At 39.0% G+C, this 13722-nt stretch overlaps 1 protein-coding gene across 9 annotated transcripts in view; it reads right to left on the bottom strand.

The window, feature by feature from the left end:
- ATG7 (autophagy related 7) overlaps nucleotides 1–13722 on the bottom strand; it is a 256593-nt gene that overhangs the window by 147989 nt on the left and 94882 nt on the right. For 8 of the 9 annotated variants that reach the window (XM_012785243.3, XM_075996337.1, XM_075996335.1 and 5 more), the window contains one exon: nucleotides 12126–12206. The exons of the other annotated variant lie outside the window; for it this stretch is intronic. In XM_012785243.3, coding sequence (XP_012640697.2) covers nucleotides 12126–12206 — 81 coding nt within the window. The remainder of the gene's footprint in view (nucleotides 1–12125; nucleotides 12207–13722) is intronic. 9 annotated transcript variants of the gene reach the window in all.

A 13722-nucleotide genomic window follows, 5' to 3' on the forward strand; every position in this document is an offset into this window, starting at 1 on the left:
AGCTGTAACACTAGGTGTGCTGAGCCTGCTGTGGAAGAATAATGACTGGTCTCCAACTCTTCGTGTGCCACTGGGTTCTTTCCCCGGTCAAGAGCTGTAACACTAGCTGTACACATTACTGCAACAGCACTAACCTCCAACTCATTTACAGCTACAGCAAGAAAGAGCAAGATGACTGAGGCTAGAGAAAGGTTTCCAAGAAGCAATGTGCGACAGGGACGAGAACCACTGAGCTGGCAGGCAGCAGGCCTGGTGCTGAGCCCAGAACTGCCATCCTGGCCTCTTCTGTCCCTGCTTCTAAGAGCACAGAGGTATTCACAGGGATCAGACAAGAAGCCCCCCCCCCCCCAAGGTTTATGCCAGTTCATCTAAAGTTTTAGGCTGGACACTGACTGTAGATAACTGTACAGATCCTTTGGCTTCACAGGAAAAGAGAATTCATCCTCTCCCCCAATGCTTGCTCGGGGGAATATTAAATCTCAGCTTCATTTCGGTCACTAGTTAAAACCCTAGATAAATAGTCGACATGAAAAGAGGAAAGGGAAAGAAAAAGACACAGAATCTAATAACCTGCACATTCATAACTGCCCACCTCTTAAGGCCATGCCCTTTGTAAAAAGAACTGTTCATCCTTTTTTGTTCCCCTTCCTTTTAGTCAACTTCTAAAGATGGAAGGTTTTTTATGATTGTCAATGACAAAATGAGTGCATTTATGAAAGGAAATGGGAATGGCACCTTATCTCTGCTCATACAAAGCAATGGAAAACATTTACAGAGTGCCAACTACATGACAGCATACAAACTCTTATTTAATCTTCATGACCACTGAAAAGGATATTTTAACTATTTAATACCTGAGGAAATTGAAGCTCAAAGTTTGAGATATTTGCCTAAGGTCACACAGTTTAATGGGTAGCAGAGTCTCCGCAGCCAGTATTTATTTCTACTGCGCTAACTATATAAAAATGTCCTGCTAGCTCTTAGCACAAAAGATAATACTTTTGAGTTCCCTTCAACTAGAATTCTTATTCAGACTCATGTGCCAATTTAATCTTTATAGTAGTTTTTAAATTTTTAAAAGGTTTTTCTTAAAAACAAAAACAAAAAAAACCCACCCCAAAGGTCAAGAATTTACCACTGCTGAGGCTATTAAGAGGAAAACACTGTGAGATTGGAAGCAATTTCCCAAGAAGAATTTGTCAACTGTTTTGATCTAGCACAGCCCAACTGAAACAAGCCCAGTGTACAGTGTACCCCTGGGAGCAGAGTGGCATAGGATGACGCAGGTCTAATTTTCCAGGTATCCTTTCATTGCTTATTGGAACATTCTCAATAATAGGAAGCACTGAATGATTAGGCAAAGAATAGCAGACGTTGTGAAATGAAGTTCTTACTTCTCCAGTAGAGCCAGCAGACATGCATATGTTTTTGTTTTCTTACCCATCATAGACATCATTCTACTATAGCAAGTCATTTCGCACTCATTTATTTTTTAAAAATCTGCGTATGCTATGATTGAAACCAATTTTCATTATCAGTCAGGTCAAACTGGACAATAAAACTCTATATGTGGGCATATTAGCAATTTTATGGAAGGTTTTACTCAGGCAACAAGTAAATGAATGGCCTTAAGAAAGTGCAAGGTTGAGCTCATGTTCCATGTTTGGGATATGTGGGAGGTTTCAATGTAACAATGAGTAATTACCACTTGCTTCAATCCCCACTTTTGTTACCCTCTCCCTTCAAGGTCCTTCTTGGAAGAGCTGACATAAAAGGAAAACGTAAAGTACAACTGAGAACTAGGAGAAACTAAAATGTTGCCTCCTGCCTTCACATATAACAGAAGGATGGATTTGCATGGATTTCTATCTCAAGTTGGAATGCCAATAAAGTTCTTAAAAATATCCAAATGCTTGAGTAAATCCAGAGTGGACTACAAAGAAACTTAGCTGCCTAGAGTTATGATGACAGGTAAATTCTGACTACTGCTAATATGACTTCCACACACTCTCCACAGTGGTCCTTGTGGGAGTCTGCGCAGTTATTTCAATGATGCTGCCCTTTCTTGAGACACTATTGAATGCACACTTGAATACAGTTAAAATGGTTCTTCTAATTTGGAAAACTTGCTTATGTCTATTTTAAAAATCTAGTGTTCACATTTGGTACACTTGCAGTCATTTAAGGACTACATGGGGGATTTTTCCAATTTTAGTCTGATGGCTAGAAATTCAAGATGTCTAATTTTGGTGTGTGCTTTAACCACCATTAGATATTCTAGAGAAGTGAAATCATGTAGTCTTTTCTTCCTTGTTAAGAAAAAATATTAGGGCATGGTGGCTCATGCCTGTGGTCCCAATGCTTTAGGAGGCCAAGGCAGGAGGATCACTTAAGGCTAGGAGTTTGAGACCAGCCTGAGCAATATAGTGATACCCCATCTTTACAAAAAATAGAAAAATTAGCCAGGCATCATGGCACATGCCTGTATTCTTAGCTACTGGGGAGACTGAGGCAGGAGGACTGCTTGCGTCTGGGAATTTGAAGTTGCAGTGAGCTATGATGATGCCGCTGTACTCTAGCCTGGGCAACAGACCAAGAACCTGTCTCAAAAAAGAAGAAAAAAAAAGTAACAAAATTTTTATAATGAAAGAATTACTTAAAACTAGGAAAGTCCAGAAACTCTAGAAAGCAATCATAAATTCATGTCACAATCATAAATATAACAAAATATTATATGAACAAGTGATAAGGACAGTAATTTCAGGAACAGGATGTTCTCGAACAATTCCTTCACATCTTCTATGGCAAAAGGCTACAGTGATTAAGTACTTTTAGAAATACATGGACAGAAAGGCTCTTTAGAAAAAAATAAAACGGGGACATTTAAAAACCCTGAAGAAGAGCAAGCAAAACCCTTCGAAGAAGTCATTGCCAGAATGTGTCCTTTTATAAATATTAAGTCATCTTTGATGAATCCCAAAGACTTCTTGTTTTAATACACTCTGGAAATGATCTTCCAACACAATAACAAATCATCAAAAGCATCAACTAAAGTAAATGAGATGGTAAAAGATGGAAAGAAGTTAGATGAATAAATATTCAGAACATTGTGCTGTAACATTTAATAATAGCCACCACTTACAGTTTAATGGCAAATCATACCTCCACACTAATAGGCAAAGGGCATTCTGCTACCATGTCTTAGCATCCTACTAGATTGTAAGCTCCCAGAGGCACAGACCATTCCCCCCCAACCCCCGTTGTGCTTTTCATTTATTTATCTACTGAATCATGCATTAATTTTTCTCACCTTTCAAGACATATTTAATCAGTTCCTACCATTTGCCAGGAACTAGTTACCCCCTTCCAAGTTAGGGACATTTCTTGGGTAATAAAGGTTCAAATCCCTTCGCATACCTGAATTTTATACTCATGCAGTATATAACTTTACTATTTTGTCCAGAATGACATCATCAGAAACTTCAGAGGCTATCTTTTATTTTTGGATGATACAAAAGTGAATATCATGAAATCGTTGAATTGAACTGATAAGGTAGTAGTCATTAAAATAAACTCATGTTAATATATATTTGGGTGTTTTAAGCATTCCATTTAAATAGTTATACATATTATCTACAGCCTGTGTATGTATAAGCATATTTGACCATAAAAGTTTTCCCAGTTCAAGCAGATGGCTCCCTTATTTCAATGTCTAGGCAGCAGTTAGTTACTATTAATACATTTTCCTCCCTTCCTTCCTTCCTTGAGGGTACAGGAGGAGGATGAAGATGAATGTATTATATTAAAAAAAAAAAAAGGAAAGAAGGAACATGAACAGATAGTTGGGGCCTCTTCCCCTTAGGAGTCAAGTCAATTTACCACCTAGTGGAGGGATGACTAACCCTCACAAGTCTGAGTAGGGTTAGTATCTTCTCTTGTCCCCCAGTTGGACACTGCTTGGCCTAAAGAACTCAGAGTCACAAGACAAACCCAGGTGGTAGATCAGCCCCTGCGTCTCCCTTTACTACAGCAGAGAAAAACAAGCCCCAAAGAGAGACGGTGACTTCCCAAGGCCATGAGGAGGATCATGGTGGGGCTGGTTGCAACCCTCCTATCCCAGTGTCTCATCCAGGAGAGCTTGGGAATGGCACCAAAGCAAAATTCTTAGAACAAGAGTGCTTTACTAACTAGAATCCACAGGCCTATTTCAGGGACCTAAGAAGCCGCTGGAATTATCTACAAAACTGTATGAGGCTATGTATTTTTTGAGGGAAGCAGTGGGGACCATTTTTGTCAGTTTGAATAAGGTCTACGACTCAAAAAATTTAAGAACCAAGGAATGGGTTTGGGGGGAGGGTTAAAAATGAATGAAATTAATTCCAAACTAAAAGGAGCCCAATTTTTCAATACTCTGAAGGCTATAGTTGGGACAGGTAGTCAGTGAAACCATCTAAGGAGAACACAGCCCTAAACTTTCTGGTCTGGATGGTAAGAGGGATCCTGTGAGAAAAAATGTGTTTATGTAGGCTAGATGTGTCTCCGTAACCACAGATGATGGAGAAAGGAGTAAGCAGTACAAGCTCTATTGATCAGGTGGTCTTGGAAGAACACAGGTCAGAAGTAACAAACAAGCCCGAGTTCTCTGGAATTATGGAAAAGGTTTTGGCAGTAGTTGCCAGAAGACATGAATACAAGGTTTCTACAGCCTTTCAGAGCCGGGGCAGCCTTGACCTCCAAATCCCTGACTCAATCCCTCTCTCCTTGTACCTTCTTGTGGACAAATAGCGAGCCCAGAAAAGGCTCCACACACCCAGGAGACCTAATGTGATCACAGGGGTCTTTGTTTTCCTCTTATTTCTGATGTCAACACCAGTCCCAGGAGTGGCAAAGGCCTTGGTACTTGGCCACAGGGAACTGGATACACGTCAGCCATTGCAATTTCCATGGGAAACAAAAAATATTTTCCTCACTCTATGGATGAAGAAACTGAAGCAAAGGGAGAAATGTCCAAGGTTTTTTAAGGAGGTAAAGAGCCAAGAGTTCTGAGGTTAAGTCTTGTAGCTAAATACCCCTTACCGGCTCTGGTTGGATATTCCATCTCCTTTTAGGAACCAAGCAGTTCTGGAGATTGGAGAAACACTAGTTGCTAAGGATAAGATGTGGGATCCAGTTTACACCATACCCATACATATGGAATCCATCATACATTAAAATAGAAGACTGGAGGCCTCGCGGGTAATTGAGATAGGAAAAGAGAACCTGGGGGTTACTCATCATTTTCCAAATCAAAGGTTTATGTCCCTTTTGGAAAGGAGAAGGAAAACCTGGCTGCAGCCCAGTTTTGAGTAATATTTGCCACTGAGAGGCTGTATGCAAAAATTCCTGGCACAAGCTTTGGAGAGCTCTTCCGATTGGGCTCTGGCCAGTCCTTGTAAATGATTGAGATTTAAAACCCTATCAAATCTAAGAAGCAGGGAGTATCTTTGACACAGTACCATAAATCCCTCTATCTAAAGCTAATTTTAAATTTATAGTAGAAATGTTTGGAAAGAAAATTGTCTGTGTATACCTACATATACACATACAGATTCCTTTAAGTCAAGAAAGGATAGAGAAAAACAGTTACCAGTGATCTGAATGGTTGGATTATGGTTATCTTCTTTGTCCTTAAATATATTTTCTGATTTTTCTGAAATTAAAATATATTGCTTGTGAAATAAAGAATAAAATAAGATGAAGGAAATATATAAAATATAAAAGCTAATAAAGTGTCAGAGAGCCAGAGCTTTCTCATCTAACTGACTCACTGGACAAAAGAAGACACTGGAGGCGGGTGGGAGGGGACCTTGCTTGTGGCCACCTCGGTGGGTCGGCAAGGCACGCAGAGCCAGGACCCTGGAAATCCCCCGACTTCCTGCCCTCCACATTATACTGCTGCAGCTGCTGGATTCCTTAGTGCCCCAAAGCTTGGTGCTAGATGAGCAAGAGTTTTTACAGGGAATTATAAAATTCAAAACGGCAGCCTCAAATGTTATACAGAGTATACCAGAATACAACTCAAAGAATGGCTGAAATGGAAATGGTACTCACAAAGACAGGAAGACAATTTGTAGGGAAATGGGTGTCCCAAGCTCAGTCACAACTTCTGTACTGAACGATTTCATAAATGTGCCATGTTTTCTTACCTCTGGCTATCATATTAATACATGCAATCCTCCCTGCCTGGAATTCCTCTTGTTCTCTCTCCCAGGTGTTTCTAGAAATTCCTATTTGTCTAACATCAGCTCAGAAGTCACCCTCTGCAAGATATTATCTGGTCTTCCTTGTTTACAAAATTAATTGCTACTATGATTCTACAGTAAGAGCACAGATCTTGAATGTAGAATATATCCCAATGTAACAGAGATCACTATTGGCTTATAGAGCTGTTTCACCCTCTAGTGTTCCTTGATGACAGTGGCCATTTTAATCATCTTTGTATCTCTGGCACATAGCAGGGACTCAAATATCAGTTGAATAAATGAATGTCTGCTAACAGACACAGTAAAACTAACCATTCCTTCCAAATCTATGATTTGCCTTTCTGTCCTCTAAATGGTGCATTTGCAGAACTCTAAGGTGACAAGTATTTCATGCTTCTTATGATAGGGAAAAACCCCCACCCTGGGGTCCCAATGCTGAACTCACTGCCGATTGATACTTTTTGAATCCCACTGCTGATTGGATATGTAAAGCTGGTTGCTGACTGGATGCTTTTTGGATCCCACTGCTGATTGGATATGTAAAGCTTGTTGCTGATTGGACATGTCAAACTTGTTGCTGATTGGATACTTTTTGAATCCCACCACTGATTGGATAACTCCTCATGCTCATAGTTGACTGGCTGTGTCTAACCCCAAGAAGTGTATAAAACCGGAGGAGAACAAGGAAGCGGTGTTCAGAATTTGGTGGCATGTCCCTCTGAGCCCGCCGGCAGAATAAAGGCTGATTCTCCGACCCTCTGTGTGCCGCTCGATTCTTTCCCTGGTCAGTCGCTGTTAACCCTTGCTGTTACACTTGCTGTACACTTGCTGTAACACTTAAATAACAAGGAAATATGACAGAAGAAAGGTAGGATTATATAATATCAAAAAATAAATGGGCTGGCTGGCAATGACAATGGCCAAAAGAAAGCACAATTTACCATCTGATGATACCACCTGATAGTCATTATTCCAACCCCACTGTCTCCCTATCACTCATCAGGACACATGTCCAGATGCACACAAAAAGCTAATAGCAAGTCACCTTGAGAAGTTTAATCATAACCCATCAACAGAAGAGCCCGTCACATAGTCAACACTAGAATGAGTATATTATTAGGATTGCTAATCACTAATTAAAATCTCAAGATCAGGTTTCTGGGCACATCATGCTACATTTGTGCTGTAGGCAGGTCCCAGATGGTATGCAAACCAAGTCTGGAGTCGGTTTCTTTTTTTTTTTTTTTTTTTTGAGACAGAGTCTCGCTTTGTTGTCCAGGCTAGAGTGAGTGCTGTGGCGTCAGGCTAGCTCACAGCAACCTCAAACTCCTGGGCTCGAGCGATCCTTCTGCCTCAGCCTCCCGAGTAGCTGGGACTACAGGCATGCGCCACCATGCCCGGCTAATTTTTTTTTTTTTTATATACATATCAGTTGGCCAATTAATTTCTTTCTATTTATAGTAGAGACGGGGTCTCGCTCTTGCTCAGGCTGGTTTTGAACTCCTGACCTTGAGCAATCCGCCCGCCTCGGCCTCCCAGAGAGCTAGGATTACAGGCGTGAGCCACCACGCCCGGCTGGAGTCGGTTTCTTCATAACAGGCTGTTCCTACAATATCACAAAGGTTGTAGGCAACAGAATTGTGCAACAAGAGCAAGAAAACTCTGCATACAGTCTCCTCAGGCACAGCCTTGCTTTTGCAGATCTGAGAGAAGTTTCTGGTCAAATTCTGGGTCTCAGAAATAAGGCTGTTGCTTAAAACAGCCAAAGGTGCCTAGCTTTACTCCTTATTGAGAAAGAATAGTCATAATATTTAACATTCTCCCCCCTTCCTCTGGAATTGACTGGGAGAGGCTACCAGGTAACTTTCTGAAGTGATGCCAATGCTCTATATCTTGATAGGAGAGTGTATGTGACGTGGGTGCATACACTTGTCAAAACTTATAGGACTGTTTTAAGATTCATGCATTTCACAGTCTATTACTTCTACCTAGGGAAAAAAAACACTATGCACATATATTGAACTCCAGTTACTACAATTATTTTCTGTAGTAGTACGGGCTAGCAATTTTGAAACTAGTTTCTGTATATTCTAGACTTAAGCAAGTGAGTAAATATATCCAGGCTAATGAAAGCCAGTTGTTTTCACTGTTGGAAAGGTAGTTACGAACATAGAAAGAAGGAAATTAATATCTCCAAAGGGGATAAAATGCATCACATGCCTCCTGACAGTATACAACATCACTTCTCTGGTACTCCTATCAAAAATTCATATCCTGAGTCTAATCATAAGGAAACATTGGGCAAATCCAAATTGAAGGAAATTCTACACAAATAACTGGCAAAATGTTGAGGTTAAAAAAGAAAAAGAAAGGCTGAGGAATTTTTTCCAGATTGAAGGAAGCCAAAGAGATATGACAACTAAATGCTATGCTTGATCCTGGTCTGGGAGAGAAAAACCTATAAAGATCATTAACTAGTACAAACAACAATATCTGAATATAGATTGTGGATTAGATAATAGTAATAAGCAAGCATTAAATTGCCTGAATTTAATAAGTGTATTGTGGGCCGGGTGTGGTGGCTCACGCCTGTAATCCTAGCTCTCTGAGAGGCCGAGGCGGGCGGATTGCTCAAGGTCAGGGGTTCGAAACTACCCTGAGCAAGAGCGAGACCCTGAGCAAGAGCGAGACCCCGTCTCTACTCTAAATAGAAAGAAATTCATTGGCCAACTAATGTATATAGAAAAAATTAGCTGGGCATGGTGGCGCTTGCCTGTAGTCCCAGCTACTCGGGAGGCTGAGGCAGGAGGATTGCTTGAGTCCAGGAGTTTGAGGTTGCTGTGAGCTAGGCTGATGCCACCGCACTCACTCTAGCCTGGGCAACAAAGTGAGACTCTGTCTCAAAAAAAAAAAAAAAAAAAAGTATTGTGTTTAGGTAAAAGAATGTCCTTGTGCTTGGGAAATTTACATTGAAGTATTCAGTTACAAAAGATCACAATGTCTCCAATCAAGAAAAAAAAATAGGGGGAGAAGGAGGAAAGGAGGAGGGAAGGGGGAAGAGAACACATACACATGGGGCAAAATGTTAACAATTGGTGAATCTGGGTAAAAGGTATACAGGAGTTCCTTGTACTATTCTTGCAACTTTTCTATAAGTTTAAAATTATATGAAAGTAGAAAGTTAACCAAAAGATACCCTAACTGCCCCACAATATTTAGGTGAAAGGCTAAAATAACTATCTCAATGCATTATGAGAAATTCTTTCAGGAATATTAGTTTCAAAATTATACTTTTCCCTATGGTAGTAACTCCCCAGTTCTCTAATTGGCTCTAAATTCCTTTGTAGAACCAAAAAACAACTCATATAAACTTCAAATAAGGTTTTTTGAAGTTTCAGTGACAGATACCATCATTTTATAAAGTTCTGCAAGACAATGAACAGAAACTGAAATGAAAGCAATTACTCACCACCTGCCTCCCCCCTCCTAGATTCTTTAATATTTTTTTGTAAGATGAAACAATTCATCTCACTGAATGTCAAGTTAAGATCAAATAAGATAAGAAATGATTTGTGGGTAAATGGTTTGACCTTCCCTCCCAAAGAAGCAGAGAAGTGTATTCTTTTCTACCTCAGGCTATATAAAAAGATGTATACACATATGTATATTTAACGAACAAGGTAATGAATAAGAGCATTATTACTCAGCAGAGCTTATCCACCTCTCCAATCTTTCTGTCTCTATGTGTGATTAAATCAAGACACAAGCATGGCCTCTATAAAAAAAGCAAAATACTAAAAACTACCAAAGGAAAAAATTACTTCATGAATGTCAAAGGAGAAATTTTAAAACTAATTTTTAGCCCCAATGAATTTTTTGAAACAATAACAATTATGATATGACTCAGTCTAAAAAGTATTATGTTAAATATGCATTAAGAAAAATTCACATGCATAGAGATGAAAATGCAATTAGATCTCTCATTTCAAAGTATTAATGTTGGGTTTGCAGAAAATAGAGAATGATATTCTCCTAAGCAAATAGAGAAGGTAGCCAAGTAAGTATATGCTGTATTTCTACTGTAAGGAAATACGTGCACCAATGAAGCAACCTTTTCAGCACAAAAGAAATTTAATACCCAGATCACATGAAAAGTGATCGCTATGGGAATAGCACAGCTTTAGTTAAAATCCAAGTCAGTTTGTATTAAATCATCCAGCGTGTTTATGTAAAGCAGGACTCTCAGAATGACCACCACAAGGAAATCATTTTGCTAACAAAAAAGTGATATCTACAAATAATTTAATGCTTGTAATGAGTGTGAAAGATAATAAGCGTGCATTTGTAAAATTCAAAGCTATTCTCTTTTAAATAATATAAGGGCCCCAGTTAACTGGTATGCTTTTGATTCTTTTATAAACAGTATATCAATGGCTAATTTAATTAGAAATAGAGCAACAAAAAATATTTGCATTTCACTTAGAGAACCCAATTATCTCTATTTCAATGACTAGCCAGACCTATAGAAAGCCATAGAAAAACTTTTGGCACCTGTGCCAAATGATTTCATATGAAAATTAATACTGCCAAGTTATATTGAGACGAATTAAGCTCAGCCTTTCAAAAAAATTACTCCACTAAAGAGCATATAATCCTAAAACACGCATTTCTGAAGATAGAAGTGCACGTAGACATCCTTTAGGTCCTAACTTTAGCACGTACAAGATATCTTACAGAAACTACAGGAAGAATGAGCTCATGTGTAGCTACTAACACATGGTAAACTTTAAATCTCAACATAGGCACTTGGGATGCGTAGTGATAAAACAGGGCTTAGTCTACTTTCAAAGCAAAAAGAAAATAATTAACTTTTTGAGCATCTAAATTTAACGAAATTTATCAACATTGTTTGTCAAATCGACATTCAATTTTAGAGAAACTGGTCAGGATTGTACTTCTCATAAAATATAACTCAAGTAAAGTTTTCAAAGGAAGCTTGTCAACTTAGAGAGCATTTCCCCAGGATTCAATTCCTTCCACAGTGCCAGATGAAGGGTACACAGAAAAGAAGTACCAAATTATAACTGAGACGCCATAGTTGGGGATTAGTGACCCCCAGTACTATTTTGCATAGCACTTTGACATAAAAACCTTTACTTATCAAGAACCGTGTGTCTGAAAAGCTCAGGCCGAGTCACTGGACGCTGAAAGGCTTACAGGGACGCCCAAATGGAAATCAGCTACCACACACATACATGTAAAAATAACTCAGACAGTGTCTCAAAGCCTATTAAAAAATGAGATGCCATTACTACAGTTTTGAGATACATCAGCTGTTTCCTATTACAATGGGCAACATACCAGTTCTATTTTTAGAGCCTCTGGAAAGATCAAAGCTGAAGGGGCCCTTTTATTGGCTCCCCATCTAGTCCCCTAATCTGTTTACTTTTTCTGTGTCATTATATGGATCTCCAAAAGACACACAGTCAGACTGCCTGGAATCCCCCACCATTGTAGTAATGCTTAAAAATTGCTCTATAAGTGTCCACACAAGGAAGGAATCCTCTGGGGAGGAACAAAAATCAGTAGCTCCAACTCAAACCAAAATTTCCATGATGAAAGAATTGATACAGGGCTACAATGCCTAACTCAGTCTTTCTCTGTACACTATAAAGCAAGTTTTCTCAGGCTAGTTTCTCTATGAGAACAAATACAGATAAATGAAAACAAGAAAGTCCTTTCTGGTTGTTTAGACCCCAGGGCTCCCCCTCAAAAGGCAAGGGCCTTTTGGTTTGGTTTCAATGGTGCTGGCTGGTAAGGCTGAGGTCAAATGCTGACGGGCTCACTTTTAAAAACAAGTCCCTCACATGTAAAATGACTTACTTTGGAAGAACAAGCTGTACATTTGTCAAATGCCAGGCTGACAGGAAGGACATTATCAAACCGTGACAGAAATCCCCGGATCTAAAAACAAACAAAACAAAACAAAACAATTCACATCAAGCACAAAATGATCACATCTACAAAATCCACGTCTAGTTTCTGACAAGGAGGAGGAAATGATTAATATGGTGGTCCTGACAGAGATTACTAGCAAAAATGATGTTCAACAGGAATATTTTCCCTTGTACTGTAATTAGTTTGGGGAAGAACTATATTAGGTCCTTTGTTCTATGAGAAACCAGGGCTTACAAGCTTTTCAAATATTTGAGACCTAAAAAACAAATTGACTCCATTATACAAAAAGCAAGCTGTCATATGTATTGTTTTAACAAATGTCTTCAAAAACGTAACAAGTCAACCAGTATACTTTGACTCAACTGTCAGGTGTGTTACAGTGAATATGGGACAAATGTGCATTTCTACAATATGATATTGGGAGGGGCCTCGAAAGGAGACTATGGAAGGCAGAAATGGTCCTAAATATATATCCAGTTATTTGCCTGATTTGGAACAGAGATAAATTAAATGTAAACCATCCAATTTATGGGGAAACAGCACCACCTTGAGCATGAACTTCTGGACTACAACTGATTTACATTTACAGACTATCAGCTATAACCAGGTTTCACAAACTATGATTTAAGTAATTTATTCTGATTATACCTCTGGAACTATACTTACACCAAAAGGGGATTTTTAATGTTATATATCATTAAAATATTAATACTAAAAATATAAATGGCAAAATTGCTAAAGTCCTCACAAGACTCAACACAAAATATGCCAGATAACACAAATCTTCCTAACTATCCAATTTTAGTCTGGCCAAACTCAGGTTCAGGAAGATGAAACAACTTGGCTTGAGTAAACAGTACATGACAGAGCTAAAATTCAAAAGTAGACCTCCTAAGCTGGGTGACAGGTTTTAAAAAAGAAAACACCATAAAAGCGGACCTCCTGACTGTAAACCTGGCCCAGGCTTCCTCCCTCTTTCCCTCCCTCTCAAGATATCACAGCTTTGTTCTTCAATATCAGGGCTCCTGGCAACTTTAAAAACCTCACTTGAACAAAAGAATAAACCCATCCACCCATCTACTCTCAGTGCCTTTAACTATGCTATCACCAACATCCTCCCCACAAAAAACAAAACGAAGCAAAAAACACTGGACAAACTGGAGAAAAAGACTTCAGAGTTTGAACAACTCTATGACCACATTGCAACAGTGTACTCACATGTGCATACTCGTCCCTAGGAAAAAAATCTAACTTTGATGGGACTGCCTATAGCAATTTAAAAACTGTCCTTATCAATATGCTATATAATTTTAATATGCAATCCAAGATCAAAACTGTTTGGTAGAGATGATAAATTAGGGAGTTGGGATCAGTTTAATGGCCTCATTGTGAATCTTTAAAAATGAAACAATCTTTTAGCTCCCTATATCTCAGGCATGTGGTGACCCTTTCATAATCCAGTATGAGGCACATCAAGGGTCATACGTTTGCTATTCAGGACACCAAAACATGAGACGTCAAA

Source organism: Microcebus murinus, chromosome 21 (genome assembly GCF_040939455.1).
Source record: "Microcebus murinus isolate Inina chromosome 21, M.murinus_Inina_mat1.0, whole genome shotgun sequence".
NCBI lineage: Eukaryota > Metazoa > Chordata > Mammalia > Primates > Cheirogaleidae > Microcebus > Microcebus murinus.